Raw genomic sequence first — 19,583 nt, forward strand, 5'->3', positions numbered from 1 at the left:
GACGTGAAGGACTATAATGCATAAAGAGCTCGCTCAAGTACTGGGGAGCTAAACCTTTTAGTGCTTTGTAAGTAATCAGCAATATTTTAAAATTTATACAATGTTTAATAGGGAGCCAATGCAGTGTTGACAGAACCGGGCTAATATGGTCATACTTCCTGGTTCTGGTAAGAACTCTAGCGGCAGCGTTTTGAACTAGCTGTAGTTTGTTTATTAAGCGTGCAGGGCAACCACCCAGTAGAGCATTACAATAATCTAGCCTTGATGTCATGAACGCATGAACTAGTTGTTCCGCATTTGTCAATGAGAGCATATGACGTAATTTATATATATTTTTAAGATGGAAAAAATGCGGTTTTACAGACACTAGACACGTGACTTTCAAATGAAAGATTGGTGTCGAAGACTTAACAGAGCAGCCATCAAGTGTTAGACGGTATTCTAGGGTATTACGTGTGGAAGTTTTTTGTCCAATAATTAGAATCTCTGTTTTTTCAGAATTTAGTACTAGTAAATTACTAGTCATCCAGAAAACGTCTACGGTTACGTATGTAACCCTCGTTCCCTGAGTAGGGAACGGAGACGTTACGTCGGATGACGACGAATGGGGTTTCGCTTAGAAAGCCTATCAACTTCGAGTATTACAAAACGAGCCAATGGCAAGGAAATGCCATGGGTCTGCGGAATTTGCATGGCGTAACTCCGCCCCACCTCGTGGGTATAAAAGGAGGAAGCCGGCAGCAAGCAGATATGTTTCTTCGCTGAGGAGCCAAGACTGAGCTCAGGCGATCCCCGCGGTACAGCGGAAAGTGGCAGGCAGACGTAACGTCTCCGTTCCCTACTCAGGAAACGAGGGTTACATACGTAACCGTAGACGTTCCCTTTCGTTTTCACTCCGAGTTACGTCGGATGACGACGAATGGGGTTACCAGTCTAATCACGCCACCTTCTCAGCTGTCTTCCAGTGCCCTGCGTAAATCGAGATCCCTGTCAGCCTGGACAAAGGACTTCATATATCACAGGAATACCAAGGTACACTGGGAAGCATATCCCAAGCTTAGGGGAAGTATGCAATTAATTCCAGCCCGGAGGGGGGGGACTTAGAGAATACACATATGACCCGAAGGAAGCATATGGAAAACACTGGGGTGTCCAGCCGCAGGTGGAATATTTCAACCCCAGGGGTGGCAAGGTGGCTTGCCAAGGGAAAGACACACGCTCAGAGAGGCTTACAGTGGAAATACACATGTGGGGGTCGCTCAGAGGAGGGACCATGCACATGGGAGGCACCTAGCCGACGCGCAGACAATAGACACTGGCGCCGACGTCAGGAGTGCTGGAGGAGCTCAGGGCTTTCGGAGAAGCTCACCTGAGGAAAATATCGCACGTCTCCAGTCCGTGGAGTGGAATGGCGAGCAAGCGAAGACACCTGAGCGGGTCCGGTACTAGCTGGTTGAAGCGAGTACACGAGAGGACACAGGCACATGTGTTAGGTGTCGCCCAGCCTGCAGCTCTGCAGATGTCTGTTAGCGAGGCGCCATGCGCTAGAGCCCAAGAGGACGCCACACTGCGGGTGGAGTGGGCAGTCACACCAAGGGGGCACGGTCGACCTTGCTGCTGGTAAGCCAAAGCAATGGTGTCCACCATCCAGTGAGACAACCTTTGCTTGGAGAGAGCCTTTCCCTTCAGCTTCCCACCATAACAGACAAAGAGCTGGTCTGAGGTCCTGAAACACTGCGTTCTGTCTACATAGGCGCGGAGAGCGCGTACTGGACAGAGCAGTGCCAAGGCTGGGTCTGCCTCCTCCGAGGGCAGCGCTTGCAGGTTCACCACCTGGTCCCGAAAGGGAGTGGTAGGAACCTTGGGCACGTATCCAGGCCGGGGTCTCAGGATCACGTGAGAGGAAGCCGGCCCAAATTCCAGGCACGCTTCATCAACGGAGAATGCGTGCAGGTCCCCAACCCTCTTGATGGAGGCCAGTGCAACCAGGAGCGCCGTCTTCATAGACAGGAACTTAAGCTCGACTGATTGCAGGGGCTCAAAGGGAGCACTCTTCAGGGCAGTTAGAACCACTGAGAGGTCCCAAGAGGGAACGAGAGGAGGACGAGGAGGATTTAGTCTCCTCGCTCCTCTCAGGAACCTGATGACCAGGTCGTGCTTCCCCACTGACTTACCTTCGATGAGGTCATGATGTGCGGCAATGGCGGCAACATAGACCTTCAGGGTGGAGGGAGACAGCCTTCGCTCCAGCCCCTGTTGAAGGAAGGAAAGCACAACACTGATCGAGCATCTCCGGGGTCTTCTCGGTGAGAAGAGCACCAGTTGACGAAGAGGTTCCACTTCAACGCATAGACGTGTCTCGTGGACGACGCTCTAGCGGAAGTGATGGTAGCCACCACCGCTGGTGGTAGGGTACTCAAACCTGCCTCGTCCCATCCAGGAGCCACACGTGGAGGTTCCAAAGATCGGGACGAGGGTGCCATAGGGTGCCCCGTCCCTGAGAAAGAAGGTTCTTCCTCAGAGGGATCGGCCAGGGAGGTGCTGTCGCGAGGAGTACTAGTTCGGGGAACCAGGTCCGGTTGGGCCAGTAAGGGGCAACCAGAATCACCTGCTCCTCGTCCTCCCTGACCTTGCGCAAAGTGTGCGCAAGAAGGCTCACTGGGGGAAACGCATACTTGCGGCCCTGCGGCCAGCTGTGCGCCAGAGCATCCGTGCCGAGCGTGCCCTCGGTCAGGGAATAGAACTGGGCGCAATGGGTCGAGTCGTGAGAGGCAAACAGATCTATCTGCGCGTCCCCGAACTGGTCCCAAATCAGCTGAACCGACTGGGGATGGAGTCGCCATTCTCCAGGGAGGGGCTGAAGCCGTGAGAGCTCGTCGGCTTCAAGCGACCTCAGATGCTTCTGACTCCATAGGAGGTGGCGAGCGAGTTGTGACATACGGCGGGAGCGTAGACCACCTTGATGGTTGATGTACGCTACAGTGGCGGTATTGTCTGAACGGACTAGTACGTGTTGACCCCTGAGCAACGCCCGGAAGCGGTGCAGGGCAAGGCGTACTGCCAACAACTCGAGGCAATTGACATGGCACAGCCGCTGGGGTCCTGTCCAGGAGCCCGCAGCAGCATGTCCATTGCACATGGCGCCCCAGCCCGTGGTGGAGGCATCTGTTGAGACAACAACATGCCGGGAAGCTCGTGCCAGGGGGACACCGGCCCTGAGAAAACCGAGGTTCGCCCACGGGGTGAAGAACTGACGGCAGGTCGGAGTAACTGGTACTTGGAACGTGCCGTGTTGCTTTGCCCACCTCGGGACTCGGTCGCGAAGCCAAAGCTGAAGCGGTCTCATATGAAGCAATCCGAGCGGCGTGACCGCGGCTGCAGATGCCATATGCCCCAGGAGCCTCTGAAAAAGTTTCAGTGGAACCGCACTCTTGCCCTCGAATTGTCTTAGGCAAGTCAGCAGTGACTGCGCGCGCTCACTCCCAAGCTGCGCGGACATGGCGACCGAGTCGATGTCCATACCGAGAAAAGAGATCCTCTGCACGGGGCAAAGTTTGCTCTTCTCCCAGTTGACCCGAAGGCCCAGACGGGCTAGGTGCCGAAGCACTAGGTCCCTGTGTTCGCAAACCTGATCTCGAGAGTGAGCTAGGATCAGCCAGTCGTCGATATAACTCAGGATGCGAACCCCTTGTTCTCGAAGGGGAACAAGGGCCGCCTCGACGACCTTCGTGAAGATGCGAGGAGACAGGGCTAGCCCGAAAGGGAGAACCGCGCACTGGTATGCCTGACCCTCGAAAGCAAACCGGAGGAACGGTCTGTGTCGAGGAAGAATGGAGACATGAAAGTAGGCGTCCTTCAGGTCGATCGCTGCAAACCAATCCTGTGGCCGTATGCAATCGAAAACGCGTTTGGCGGTGAGCATCTTGAACGGCATCCTGTGAAGGGAGCGGTTCAGCACGCGCAAGTCCAGGATTGGCCGTAACCCACCGGTTTTCTTGGGGACAATGAAGTAGGGGCTGTAGAAGCCGGACCTCATCTCGGCTGGAGGGACAGTCTCGATTGCACCCTTCGCCAGCAGGGTGGCAATCTCTGCTCTCATGATAGGGGCATTGCCACCGACCAAAGTGGAGCGGACTCCCCTGAAGCGGGGAGGAGACCGTGCGAACTGAATCGCATAGCCGAGCCTGACGGTACGCGCGATCCAGTGGGACAGGCGGGGAAGCTCTAGCCAGGCTCCCAGGAACTGAACCAACGGGATCATGCGAGCCACAGACGTCCCCCCGGAGGGGCAGCGAAGCGGAGTAACTGGCCCAGATGTGGACGGCATAGCGGCCCGGAGAGGGGGCACAGTTAGCAACCGCGCCCTGGCAGAGGGGGCCAGGGGAGGACCAGGCTGGTCGTCCCGCGGGGACCTGCCCTGCCAGGGGTCTGGCGACAGAGGGGGACAGGGGCGAAGCGGTCCGTGGACGGCACGCCGTGTCAACCGCCTCTGGGACAGAGGGGGGCGAGGAGAGCACGGCTTGTGGGCGGCGCTCTGTGTCGCCCGAGAACTCTGTGAGCTCAGGGAAGAGGGGATTGTTTCTGACTTTAACCACATTAGGGTGCTACCCACCCGTGGGTGAGCAGCGGGGAGTGGAGAACAAAAGATTCTCCCCCGGCCCTCCACCGGGGGAAGGAGTGGTCCTGCTACCACCTCCTGCGAAACAACCATCATCCCTGAGCAGCCCGTCTCAGGAGCGCCGCTTGGCCCGGCGTTTAGCGGGGGGCGGGGCAGGAGAGGGCTGTGGCGCCTTCTTACGGCTTCCTCCGCGACCGGCCCTGGGTGGAGGCTGCTGCGTGGTCCGGGCGGGAGCCGCAGGAGGGCGCCCTCGGCGGGTAACAGGTCGAGGCGTCTGCCCGGCCGGCAAGGTGGAGGCAGCAGCGGGCCGGCGGGGCAGAATGTGTCTGATGGCCTCGGTCTGTTTCTGGGCAGTTGAAAACTGTTGGGCAAAGTCTTCAACTGCACCGCCGAAGAGGCCGGCCTGGGACAAGGGGGCGTTAAGCAGACGGGTCCGCTCAGCGTCCCGCATGTCAGCCAGGTTCAGCCACAGATGTCGCTCCTGGACCACAGCTGTGGACATCACCAAACCCAGGGAGCGCGCGGTAACCTTCGTCGCCCGGAGAGCAAGGTCGGTCGCGGCGCGCAGCTCATCAAAGAGCCCTGGGTTTGTCCTACCCTCGTGCATGTCTCTGAGCATCTGGGCCTGGTAGACCTGCAGAGTGGCCATAGCATGCAGTGAAGCAGCCGCCTGTCCCGCCGCTCTGTAAGACTTCGCCACCAGGGTCGACGAAAATCTACAGGCTTTGGATGGGTGCTTAGGCTCGCCCCGAGAAGAAGCACTCTGAGGACATAGTTGCATGGCAACAGAGCGTTCAACCGGGGGAAGCCCAGTGTACCCACGGGCAGCTGCCTCATCGAGGGGAGGAAAGGCGGATGAGACCAGCGAGCGGTCCCGTGAAGACAGGGGGGTCTTCCAGGACTTCGAGATCTCATCATGCACATCCGGGAAGAAAGGTATTGGGGTTTGCCGAGGACGAGGGTCGGCGGCCTTACCCAAAAACCAATCGTCCAGCTGCGAGCGCTCAGGACAGGGTGGAGGCCTCCACTCAAGTCCGATGCTCGCGGCTGCCCGGGAAAGCGTGGCCGTCATCTCCGGATCAGACTCGAGCACAGCCGTATGCACACCGGAAGGTGGCAGCTGTGACGAGCCCTCACTTCCAGAAGAGTCAAACCCGCCTAGTGATGCTGCAACAGACATGGCATCTTCCTCTGTAGCTCCAACTGAAGTACGCGGGCCACCAGAGGGTAGACCCGCGGGAATCAGCAGTTCACTAGCGGGCACCGTCATTGAAGAGGGGGGCTGGGGTCGCGGACACATAGTCGGCGCCTTGTTCCAGACCGTAACCCTCAGGTCACCCTGGCCACCAGCCGCAGGACGGGGGGTGGATGAGGGGACTCTCACTCTTGCGAGTTCACGGAGTCTCGACCGTAATGACGCGATGGTCATGTTCCCACAGAGAGAACATGAGTCATCCACGAGCGCTGCTCTAGCATGATCAATGCCCAAACATACTATGCAACGCTCGTGCCCATCAGAGTCCGATACCAATCTGCCGCAACCAGAAGTACACGGGCGAGACATCTTTAAAAAGACGTGCCACGTGTAAGCTCTTTTAGTGAGAGAAAACTCAAGTGTTGAAGCACCCGGGGAGAAACGCACCGACTGGCAGACCACTGCAACAGATCAGCAGGAAGCACGCTCTCGCCGTAGATCGCCGTCACACCAACACTCGAGGTAGTCGTTTGTAAAGCTGACAATTCAGAGATGGCTTGTGGAGAGAAGAATACACTTGGCTCCGAAGCGAAAACATATCTGCTTGCTGCCGGCTTCCTCGTTTTATACCCACGAGGTGGGGCGGAGTTACGCCATGCAAATTCCGCAGACCCATGGCATTTCCTTGCCATTGGCTCGTTTTGTAATACTCGAAGTTGATAGGCTTTCTAAGCAAAACCCCATTCGTCGTCATCTGACGTAACTCGGAGTGACAACGAAAGGGAACTATGCATTCCGATAATTTTGTGAATTGGTGAGTTTCGTTAGGTTTGGAAGAAATATAGAGCTGAGTATTATCAGCATAACAGTGAAAGCTAATTCCATGTTTCCTGATGATATCTCCTAAAGGTAGCATGCACAGAGTGAACAGCAGCGGTCCTAGTACTGAGCCTTGTGGTATGCCATACTGAACTTGTGATCAATAAGACATCTCTTCATTTACTGCTACAAACTGATAGCGGTCACATAAATATGATTTAAACCATGCTAATGCAATTCCACTAATGCCAACATAGTTTTCTAGTCTATTTAAGAGAATGTTGTGGTCAATGGTGTCAAATGCAGGACTAAGATCAAGTAACACTAATAGAGAGATACAACCACGATCGGATGATAAGAGCAAATCGTTTGTGACTCTAATGAGAGCTGTCTCAGTGCTATGGTGCGGTCTAAATCCTGACTGGAAATCCTCGCAGATACCATTTCTTTCATGAAAGGAACACGGTTGTGAGGATACTGCCTTTTCTAGTATCTTTGACAGAAAAGGTAGATTTGAGATCGGCCTGTAATTGACTAATTCTGTAGGATCAAGTTGTGTTTTTTTAACAAGCGGTTTAATCATAGCCAGCTTAAAGGTTTTTGGTACGTATCCTAGTGACAAAGACGAATTAATGATGTTAAGAAGAGGATCTATGACTTCTGGAAGCATCTCTTTCAGTAGTTTAGTCGGTATAGGGTCTAAAATACATGTTGTCAATTTAGATGAATTAACGAGTTTGCAAAATTCTTCCTCTCCTATGGCAACAAATGAATCAAATTTTACCTCAGGGAGACTATAATGCACTCCTTGATGCGATGCTGTAGTAGACGGTTGCATAGTTATAATTTTGTCCCTAATATTATCAATCTTATAAGTTCATAAAGTCATAACTGCTGTGTTTCTTGGAAACTTCTGGGCTTGAATCTTTCTTTTTCGTTAGTGTAGCCACTTTTTCAAATAAATACCTTGGATTATGTTTATTTTCTTTTAATAGGGTTGAAAAATAAGCAGATCTAGCAGCTTTTAAAGCCTCTCTGTAAGCAATCGAGCTCTCCTTACATGAAATCCGAAATACCTCTAGTTTTGTTTTCTTCCAGTTGTGCTCCATTTTTCTGGCTGCTCTTTTAAGGGCCCGGGTGTGCTCGTTGTACCAGGGCGTTGGACTATTTTCTTTAATCTTCTTTAAGCGCAACGGAGCAACTGTGTCTAAAGTGCTGGAAAGGAGAGAGTTAAAAGTTTCTGTTGCAATATCAAGTTCTTCTAAGCTATCTGGGATGCTGAGAAGATGAAACTGATTAGGAAGATTATTGATAAAGCAATCTTTAGTGGCAGAAGTGATAGGTCTAACATACTTGTAACACGGAGTTGTCTTTGCAGCCTTGGCTAAATGTAATTTACATGAGACTAGATAATGATCTGAGGTGTCGTCGCTCTGCTGCAGAATTTCAACAGCATCAACATTGATTCCATGTGATAATATTAGATCTAGAGTATGATTACGACAATGAGTAGGTCCTGACACGTGTTGTCTAACTCCAATAGAGTTAAGAATGTCTTTAAATGCCAATCCCATTGCATCTTTTCCATTATCTACATGTATATTAAAATCACCAACAATTAGGACTTTATCTGCAGTCAATACTAATTCTGATAGAAAGTCAGCAATTTCTTTGATGAAATCTTTATGGTGCCCTCGTGGCCTGTATACAGTTGCCAGCAGAATTCTCAAACTTGATTTATCGTTTACATTATATATTTTTACATTAAGCACCAACACTTCAAAAGAAGTATATTTAAAACTAGATTTTTTAGTGGTTTTGAAAATATTACTATAAATTACAGCAACACCTCCCCCTTTGCCTTTCAGGCGAGGTTCATGTTTATAACAGTAATCATGGGGGGGTGGACTCATTTAAAGTAATGTAATCGTCTGGTTTTAACCAGGTTTTTGTCATACACAGCACATCTAGGTTATAATCTGAAATCATATCATTAACTATGAGCGCTTTTGAAGTAAGGGATCGAATATTCAGCAACCCAAGCTTTATCATTTGCTCATCTGTATTATATCTGTTTTTTATTTGTTGAATATCAATTACATTTTTAACCTTAGATTGGTTTGGACGTTTTTTGGATTTTCAAATTCGGGGAACAGACACAGTCTCTATATGATGATATCTAGGTGAAAGAGGCTCTATGTGATGGGATTTATCTGACCTTGGTGACGCGAGGCCGCTACAGACGGTCGGTTGAGCCAGTCTGTCTGCTTCCTGACCTGAGCCCCAGATTGTCATGTTTTGTCTCTAAGACTATGAGCCAAATTACTAGAGAGAAGAGCAGCACCATCCCAGGAGGGATGAATACCATCTCTTTTCAACAGGTCAGGTTTGCCCCAAAAACTTTTCCAATTGTCTATGAATTCTATATTATTTTAATAGAAATAAATAGAATAATAGAAATCGATAGTGTGCTATGTGTATGACAGGTTAAAGATATGTGTTTTTAGTCTATATTTAAACTGTGTGTGTCTGCTTCCCAAACAATGCTAGGAAGACTGTTCCAGAGTTTAGGTGCTAAATAGGAAAACGATCTACTGGCCACAGTTGAGTTTGATATTATAGGTATTATCAACCGGACAGAATTTTGATATCACTATAGACTTGAATGGCTAAAATGCATTAAGAGCTCGCTCAACTACTGGGGAGCTAAACCATTTTATGTTTTTTTTAAGTAATTAGCAAGATTTTAAAATGTATTCAATGTTTAATAGGGAGCCAATGCAGTGTTGACAGAACCAGGCTAATATGGTCATACCTCCTGGTTCTAGTAAGAACTGTAGCTGCTGTGTTTTGGACCAGGTGAAGTTTGTTTAGTCATGCTGGGCAACAAGCCAATAGAGCATTACAATAATCTAGCATTGAGGTCAAGAACGCATTAACTTTTCTGCTTTTGTCATTGAGAGCATAATGTCGTAATTTAGATATGTTTTAAGATGGAAGAATGCTGTTTCAAAGTAGTGTTGTCAAAAGTAGCGACTTTGGTACCAAATTTTTATTACCAAAGTACCAAAGCTCTTTAAGTGCCTTGGCCTGATGGAACTGCAGGATGACCATGGCATGCGGTACGAAGGTGAACTTACCATGAACAGGAGCCTTGGGCAGTTCCTCCAGGTGGTGACGTTTTGCGGGCATAGATGCACCACTATCACACCCTCAACTCATGGGACCTCTGAGTAGCCCCTGACCACCCCACTATTGAGGGTACCTGTGAAGCGTGGCTGTGTCGTTCTCCGAACTTAGAAACCAATAATTCAACTGCAAATGCTCAGAGCAGGGTGGAGGATTTCATTCTAGCCGGATATTCACAGAAGCCTAAGAAAGCACGGTAGCCAACTTAGGGAAGTCATCCACTTCAGAAGGCATAAGCCAGTCCTCCGATGCTGCGATCAACAATTCCTCCTCTTCGCAAACCCCTAATGAGAAATAATATTCTCCCTGATGTGAACCTCCTTACTTATCTGACAACTGAACTGGGAGGAAATATGTAGAGGAATGCAAGGCCCAGGGGGTTTACTCGTGTAAACACCCATTGAAATCCTCATATCGCCCTCAGCGCTTTCCGCCTCGGCCTTGTGCACATTAGCTGCAGAAGGACCGGAACAGGAGCAACCAAGGAGAGACTCTGCCTTTAATAAAAGTATTATAGTTGCAACCGCGACATCCCCATGCCCATACTCTTGCAGTGAGAGCATGTGCCATACACAAACGCTGTCTCAGCGTGAGCACGGACCAAATAATAGACACATCGTGGCCGTCCAAGGGGGAAAGGGGTCAACCACATCCAGAAATACACTGGTGGAAAAGCATTTTTAGAAAGACGATGTCTGCTGGTGTCTGCCCTTTTAGAGGATTTAGCTCTTTTTTGCTGTCGAAGCGCCCAGGAGAATTCCCTGCACTTAACTGTGAGTTACTGGAAAGAGACAGCTGAAACGCACTGTACAGATTTCCAACAGCTCTTTTGCTCTTCTGAGGTGAATGAGTTGCCAGTACTCATGCGACTGCTCAGCTCCGAAGAACAAATCTGAATTAGTGGAGCAAGCCATCTCCTTTTATACCTGTATGTCCAGAGGAGTGGCATGAAAATTCCACTTTGCAATTCTCATTGGCCTTTTCTGAAGCATCAGAGCTGTTTGGGGCTCCCAAGTGTGACCCCTAGTGTCATTACATCGACACAACATAGAGTGAGTGACAGATAGGGAACTGACCTTCCACATTTATGTATAGTAGTAAAATATACACCGAAGAACAAAATGACATCACATGATGCTGGGCAAATGGATTTGGGATAAAACATTTTTCAAGTGGGTGTTCAGTTAGTAACATATACCACTCACTTTAAAAAGCAGACATTGCAAAAACTGTAATTTAAGGGACATTTGAAGGCAATTTCAAGCTAACTGAAAAACAGGGTGCACAAAATATTTGTGACAGATTATAGCATGTATTGCATAGCATGCAGACCCGTCACCAGACCTCAGTCTTAAGGGGGGAATATGAAATGCATAGGAGGGCACAATTATTATTAGCCTATAGTACATATTTATAATAATCGTATACTCTATTCGCGCAGCACATAATCATCACGTTAAACATAAGCAACAGCAATATGACCAGGTAGCCTATAGCCTACACCACATTACATAGAAGCAATGTTATGAATATCCATAAAACACTTGACTATACAACATATTAGATGTAACACCGGAAGCATCTCTCAAACATTGCATTTTAAAGCAGTCAACAGAGGGATATGCATTGTTATGAGACACACACACACACACACACACACACACACACACACACACACACACACACACACACACACACACACACACACACACACACACACACGCACAGAGACTTTGAACCTACCGGTACTTTGAGTGGAGGCAGTGCTGTCCTCTCTCCAGTCCCTCCTGTCATTACAGCGGGAGGCAGCGTTTCTCCAAGCAAAACCTCCTCATCAAACTATCCTTCCACTCTGACTTAAACTTGTGAGGTCCTTTTCAAAAGCATTTTTGGGGGTGGGCCCGGCCCCCTATGGCCCGCCCATAGCGACGGGTGTGATAGTATATATTCTCTTAATAGATGAAATGTGATATTTCCAAAGAAAGTTGTTAGAAAAAATGTATAATTATCATCAATGGACATAAAATGTATCCAAAATTATAGAATGACACACCTAAAAAAGGATGCCCTGTTAGAGGCTGCACAAAGTCTTAATTTGCTGGGGTCCGAGTCTGAGTGCGATTGTTCCCGTTGCTCCTCACAGCGTTGGTCTAGTTTCACACTCAACTTAATTCTATCGAACCCTGGTGCATTAACGTTCATCTTATGTCATCACAAACGTGCACACCATATAATAGAAAACAGGATGTGGGTAAATAAATAAGTAAATTCTTATTGATTTGGTGCTATTATGAGCAGCAGCAGAGTAAACAACACTTAGGTTTACTGGATCTGCGTCTCATGAAGGCAGCTTTTTGCTGCTTGCAAACAGACTCTTTTGAGGAGACAGCAGATTGCGAGCCAATTGCTGCTCTAATTACACTCACTGTGCGCAAATATACTGAAGGTTCACTCTCCTTCATATCCAAGGTAAATCATCACCACTGTCATCCCTTACATTTGTTTTATTGAACTAATGATGTTGTCATTGGCTAACCCTAGTTGCTTTCACATTTGCACAAACATGCCACATTCCCATTTTTTCACATTAACACATAACACATTCACATAAAATTCTTTTAGATGTGACAATGTTTTTATGCATTTTAATTTTAGAGCACTTCTGGAAAATGAGAAAAAAAGAAGAGAAAATGCAGAGAAAGAAACTGAGAAGATTGCAAGAGAGACAATGGAGCTCGTGGAAAGACTTCGACAAATTGAAGAGCAGACCAAAAAAGCTCAAGAGGGTTGGAACTACAAATGTCTACCTAGAACTACAAATGTCACATTATTAGTTTATGTGTTTAAAGGTGAAGCTTGTAATCTCTTCGACACTAGTGTCATCAGAGAGATTTGGAAAAGTAATGACATTTTTTAAATAGGTTTTCTAAATGTCTGCCATTAGTGCCATCATCCATTAGTTACACAGTCCTGCCACACATTAAAGCCACCAACACACTACAAGATAATTGGGCTGATTTTTTGCCCGATACCCAATCGGAAAGCAGGCAGATGAAAGACGGAAGCAGAACACAAATTTATCCAAACTCTTTTTTCCCTCAAATTTTTTATAAAAAGCAGTCCAAACACTACTATCGCCATTTCTTCTTGCCCTTCGACGTTTAACTACTCTGAAGTCACATTTGACCGCAAGAGATTTTGCAAACTTTTCCTGTGTTCACTGTTGGGACTCTGGTTGTTTGTTAATGGAATCTGTTAGTGTGTGATGTGCTGTCTTGGTCACATCATGGCACTCAACACACTATAGGAACAAAACTGTTAAATCTATGTTTTGTTTTTAATCATCGTGTTTGTGGTCTCTCACATTTTAAAAAATCTAAAAAGATTTTAAAAATCTTTTAGTGTGGACCAGGTTGCTCAAACAAACAGAAACACCATAAATATGTCTATCATATTTTACATTTCAGAAAAGTTTATTTTTGTGACATAATAGTTCTGTTGTTCAGAGCTAGAGGAGCAGACCAAGCGAGCATTGGAGTTAGAGCGGGAGAGGAAATTTGCTCAGGAAGAGGCTGAGCGACTGGAGAAAGACCGCAGGATTGCAGAAGAGGTTAAGTCCGCATTACTGCAGCAATCTGAGAACCAGGTCAAGAACCAAGAGAATCTGGTATGAAAGAAAAAGTACTCAATGTATCTTTAGAAGATTTTTTAAGATCTTAAAGGGTTAGTTCACCTGAAAAAAATGAAAATCCTGACAATATTTACTCACCCTCATGTCATTCCAAATACATATTGATTACTTTATCTTCAGAAACACAAAGAAAAATATATAGAACCAAGGTTTGGAATAGGGATGTGCCATGTAGCCAATTACCTTATTCTTGAAGGGTTAGTTTACCCAAAAATGAAAATTCTGTCAGTATTTACTCACCCTCATGTTGTTCTTCCGTAAGACCTTCGTTCATCTTCGGAACACGAATTAAGATATTTTTGATGAAATCTGAGAGCTGGATCACTCCTCCATACTAGTCCATAGGCTGAATCATACACATTTTCTACTACTTAATATGTCTATTTAAATGTTTTAAACCTTGTATGATATGATAGTCTACATGATATTTCTGTCTCACTCTCAGAAACAGCAAGCATTTTATGTGTTCTATATAAATTGTTCAGATTTGCATTTGTATGCATAGTAAAAGTTGTTTCAGCAATTTTCAACCAATTAATACTGTCTTTTAACTTCTGTGTTTTTGATTCAGTTATTTATAGAGTCATTTTATTTCAACAGACATTTTATTTAAACATATGTCAGTCTATTTTTACTCATCTTAGTAGGCTATAGCAATATAGTTTGGATGTGTTCATGTAAATTTAATAACATGTTTACTAATGTAGATGCGAGAGTGAATGAACGGCACAGACACGCGCTGTATAACTGTAGTAAACAAAGCGCATGGGCCTGTGCCGTTCAGACACTATTCAATATCGTGATTAGAACAAAGCACTTAAGAATAAATGACTTACTACATCAGCTGGATCTGTTGCTCCTCAAAATGAAACTACCAGCACTTCTGGTACATTTTCCAGGGTTATTAGATAGTATAATTCCTCACAGGGTAGGGATACGCTGTGTTCACAGCGGTAGTAAACTTACTAAACATGATTTTATAATCCAGCTGGTGGGCGTCGGCATGTTTGCATGGCTTGCCTTAGATCATTTGCGTTTGAATACCGCGCGCTCTCCGTGGGCGTGGCACATTAACGCGTAATGAGGTATAATGAGCTGGAAAGAAAAAAATACTGACATCTCTCTCTTTTCATACAGATTACATAAACTGATAATATTTGGTTTTTTATATAAATTACTTCATTTAAAAGAAGAGAATTTCAGCTTCATAAAGAGAAATCTCTCGTATCTCTGTGACAAGTATTGACAGAGTTACAGTTTTTTCGGACGCATTTCAGAATGGACCTCACTGACGAGAGAAGGTGAAACGCGCATCATGTTTATTTTTCTTTATTTGACGAAAAGCACAACACTTTGTTTTTATTGTGAGTACCCACAAAAAAATAAGACGCTTAACAGGATGTAATTATGTACAGCACTTATATGTAAGATCAAAATCAACAGAGTAATTTGAGTCTCTTTTGCACTGATAAGGAAAAAAGTGAGTTGGTATCGCCGGCGATACCGCCGACCCCAGGGGGTTAATGCAAGTTACGGCGAGCTGCACGAACGTGCTGGATTCGCCGTGTTTGGATACCGATGTAGGTTTGCAAAGCCATGAGCATAAATAGTAACGCAACGACCGCCATTGTTGATGGAAGGCTTGTTCGAGATGTATCGGAGCGGCATGGACTGATCGGAGCTGCGGGAGTGTTTGGAGAGCATACGACTCCTTCTGCTTTTGGATTGCTCTCGCAGTTTGAGATTCACAGTGCCGAACCATCTCGAACAAGTCTGGTGTGTTTGTGTGTGCCGCGCTAGCGTTGCTGGGCAACATGAGATATATACAGTGACGTAAGATCTGGCTCTGTGATGGCTCTCTAGCCTGTGGAAAGGCAAACCTGGTTCTTTGAAAGCTCGTCAGTCGAACCAACTCCGAACCGGCACTAGCTCTAGCTCTGAACCAGCACCTGGTTCTTGTTGTTGGAAAAGGGGTATGTGAAGCCCATTTTTCCAAAATGTCCAGTCTGCTGTGTTTAGCACACTCTGCGGCAGGCGCAAAGGCCCCTGTCAAGGGGCCACACATGAAGGCTCTATAGCTCCAGCTGAGGGTACAGATTAACCCTTTAGGTGCCAGAGGTTTTTTCCTAAAACGTTCGATTTTGACATCTTAATTTCAAAAGGCTATATCTTAAAAGTGATAAAAGATAGAGACTTTCTGTAAATTAGAGAAATATTAACGATGACCCAAATTTTATGTAGGGATTACATTTTCCCATCTATTTTGCATATTATGACGTCATATGGTGGTGGCAATCTTGGATTATAGAATTTTCATGAAAAGTCACATGTTTAAATGATAAAATGCAGCACTTCTTTCCCCCCAAAATGTCCATCACCTTCTGTATGCTATATTGCACAATACTGAATGCTCAGGTATATAGTAAGTAGTAAACAAACTGTGTAAATCATTACTAATAAATGGTAGAAACAAACCGAATGCATGTAGTGGTTGGCCTTTTGCTTTAGAGATTTTCCATTTACTAAATACAGTAGGCACTCTGATTCCATGTATGGGGCACATATATACTCGACCGTGGCGCCTAGAGGGTTAAGCCACCCACTCAGTAACTGCACCATCCCGGGGAACCACGGCTAGTTCTGCCAGAGTGGGCCACCAGAAGAAGCAACTCTCAGGGCCACCAGAGGAAAGGCATATAAGCTCTCTTTCGGCTACTCATGGGACAGCACATCCTTCTCCAATGAGAAGAATATTGGACAGAGAGTGTTCTCCTTCTGAGTGAAGAGGTCCTCTTCTGCTTGCTTGAAGATACTCTAGATCATCTGAACCGCCTGGGAGTGAAGTCTCCATTCTTCTGGAGTCACACAACTCCAGGACAGCATGTCCGCACCCTGGTTCAGTCTGCCCAGCATGTGCACTGCTCTCACTGACCAGAAGGTGTGCTGTGCCCAAAGGAGGAAGAGCCTTGACAGTTTGTTCAGTTGCCATGATCTCAGGTGTGATCTAAGCCCTCCTTGGAGGTTTATGTATGTGACCACCATCAGGACATGGCTGGTCTCTCAGGTCTGGCAGAAAGGACTTAAGTGCCAGGCGCACCACCATCATCTCCAGACCCCGTCTCCAGTTATTGAGCCAGCAGAGCCTTGAAACTGACAAGGTGTTCAGCATTACTGTGGGGGTACACTGGCGTGCTTTGGCTGCCGCCACTTTCACTGTTTGTTTGTTTCTTTGATTTATGCTGACGTGGGGTTTTCAACCTGCTCTTTTTATTTCCCTCACTTTTTGCAATGCCGCGGGACTATTTCACATTCGTTGGATTATTTATTTTATCTGCCTGCGTTCTCTGGAGGACTCTGGAGCCTTATCGGAGTAGTTTACCCGTGGCCTTACTTTGAACATTCGCTGCTTTGGGACTGTTGTGGTCCTGGACTCACAAAGCATGACTTTAAGGTACACCGCACACCAGTTGCTGAACTTATAACACAACTACCACTTACAAAAGATGCTTATGAACTCTCTCGTAACGTCTGTCTGGCCTGATAAGACAAAGACGGTACATACTACGGAGTTTTGGACACAGTTATGGCCTTTCTTCCTCTAACAACATCCGCGTGCCTATGAATCGACAACAGGCTAAAAGAGCGCCCCATACTGGTGCAGTCTTGAGTAATTTATCTTCGCTCGTTCGATCAGAGTTGCCAGAGTGTTCCAGAGCACCTTAAATGTCGCGTTGTTCAATGCACGCTCAGTAAACAATAAAGCCCTGCTTTTATCGGATATCATCGCAGAACGAAAACTGGACTTATTGTTTTTAACTGAAACATTGCATGAACAAAACGACTCCTCTTCAACCAGATCACTCCTGAAGACTATGGACTGTTTGATTTCCCGCGACTTACTGGTCGAGGTGGGGGAATTATTGTGGTTCATAACCCTGCAATATAACATCAGAGCTGTGTGTGTACCAGAGTTCTCATCATTTGAAAGCCTTATTTTTAATATTTCTGCTCCAAAGGCAATTACCATCGCTACTGTCTATCGACCACCAAAGGCAAATTAAGCTTTTATGTCTGAGTTTGCTGACTTGTTGTCAATGTTGTGTTTTAAATTTAAGAGTATCCTCATTCTAGGGGACTTCAACATACACATTGACCAAAATGACATGTTTGATGGCAAAGAACTTTCTATTTTTATTGGACTGTTTTAATCTTGAACAGTTTATTAACGGCCCAACACATGTCAAGTCAAGTCAAGTCATCCTCATTTATATAGCGCTTTTAACAATGTAGATTATTTCAAAGCAGCTTTACAGAGATAAACATATAATTTAAGGTAACAGAGATTGGTTTGGTTTTATAGTGGTTCTTGAAAAATGTTTTTTCCAGCTAAAGTTAGTTTTGATTGATTCACTTCCTTTTAAATGATCATTTGTTATTAAATTAGGGGCCGCTAAGACGACACCGTTCTCTCTAAACAGACTTTAAACGCGAACCTGTGATAGACGCTGATGGCGTTCACATGCGCATTAAGAGTTGATTCTATAGTTATGTTTGTTTGAATATATGTGCGCAGGTTTGTAATTCCTTACAAACCATGCCTAAACAAACTACTTGTCTTGTCTACAAATCTTGATGCAGAATTTTATTTTATCTTATCACTTTGGGTAGGTACGCGAACGTCTACGGTTACGTATGTAACCCTCGTTCCCTGAGTAGGGAACGGAGACGTTACGTCGGATGACGACGAATGGGGTTTCGCTTAGAAAGCCTATCAACTTCGAGTATTACAAAACGAGCCAATGGCAAAGAAATGCCATGGGTCTGCGGAATTTGCATGGCGTAACTCCGCCCCACCTCGTGGGTATAAAAGGAGGAAGCCGGCAGCAAGCAGATATGTTTCTTCGCTGAGGAGCCAAGACTGAGCTCAGGCGATCCCCGCGGTACAGCGGAAAGTGGCAGGCAGACATAACGTCTCCGTTCCCTACTCAGGGAACGAGGGTTACATACGTAACCGTAGACGTTCCCTTTCGTTGTCACTCCAAGTTACGTCGGATGACGACGAATGGGGTTACCAGTCTAATCACGCCACCTTCTCAGCTGTCTTCCAGTGCCCTGCGTAAATCGAGATCCCTGTCAGCCTGGACAAAGGACTCCATTTATCACAGGAATACCATGGTACACTGGGAAGCATATCCCAAGCTTAGGGGAAGTATGCAATTAATGCCAGCCCGGAGGGGGGGGGACTTAGAGAATACACATATGACCCGAAGGAAGCATATGGAAAACACTGGGGTGTCCAGCCGCAGGTGGAATATTTCAACCCCAGGGGTGGCAAGGTGGCTTGCCAAGGGAAAGACACACGCTCAGAGAGGCTTACAGTGGAAATACACATGTGGGGGTCGCTCAGAGGAGGGACCATGCACACGGGAGGCACCTAGCCGACGCGCAGGCAATAGACACTGGCGCCGACGTCAGGAGTGCTGGAGGAGCTCAGGGCTTTCGGAAAAGCTCACCTGAGGAAAATATCGCACGTATCCAGTCCGTGGAGTGGAATGGCGAGCAAGCGAAGACACCTGAGCGGGTCCGGTACTAGCTGGTTGAAGCGAGTACACGAGAGGACACAGGCTCCACTCGGAGATTATAGAATCTGGCGAATGTGTTAGGTGTCGCCCAGCCTGCAGCTCTGCAGATGTCTGTTAGCGAGGCGCCATGCGCTAGAGCCCAAGAGGACGCCACACTCCGGGTGGAGTGGGCAGTCACACCAAGGGGGCACGGTCGACCTTGCTGCTGGTAAGCCAAAGCAATGGTGTCCACTATCCAGTGAGACAACCTTTGCTTGGAGAGAGCCTTTCCCTTCAGCTTCCCACCATAACAGACAAAGAGCTGGTCTGAGGTCCTGAAACACTACGTTCTGTCTACATAGGCGCGGAGAGCGCGTACTGGACAGAGCAGTGCCAAGGCTGGGTCTGCCTCCTCCGAGGGCAGCGCTTGCAGGTTCACCACCTGGTCCCGAAAGGGAGTGGTAGGAACCTTGGGCACGTATCCAGGCCGGGGTCTCAGGATCACGTGAG

At 47.0% G+C, this 19,583-nt stretch overlaps 1 protein-coding gene across 1 annotated transcript in view; it reads left to right on the forward strand.

Annotated features, from left to right (window-relative positions):
• The window catches only part of msnb (moesin b), a 74,826-nt gene that overhangs the window by 42,281 nt on the left and 12,962 nt on the right, over positions 1–19,583 (forward strand). Inside the window, exons 9-10 of the mRNA XM_077235701.1 lie at positions 12,477–12,607; positions 13,328–13,488. Of these exons, the coding sequence (XP_077091816.1) occupies positions 12,477–12,607; positions 13,328–13,488 (292 nt within the window). The remainder of the gene's footprint in view (positions 1–12,476; positions 12,608–13,327; positions 13,489–19,583) is intronic.

This window comes from Siphateles boraxobius, unplaced genomic scaffold (genome assembly GCF_051911475.1).
Source record: "Siphateles boraxobius isolate OS27281-9 unplaced genomic scaffold, OSU_SipBor_1 2, whole genome shotgun sequence".
In the NCBI taxonomy this organism is placed as follows: domain Eukaryota; kingdom Metazoa; phylum Chordata; class Actinopteri; order Cypriniformes; family Leuciscidae; genus Siphateles; species Siphateles boraxobius.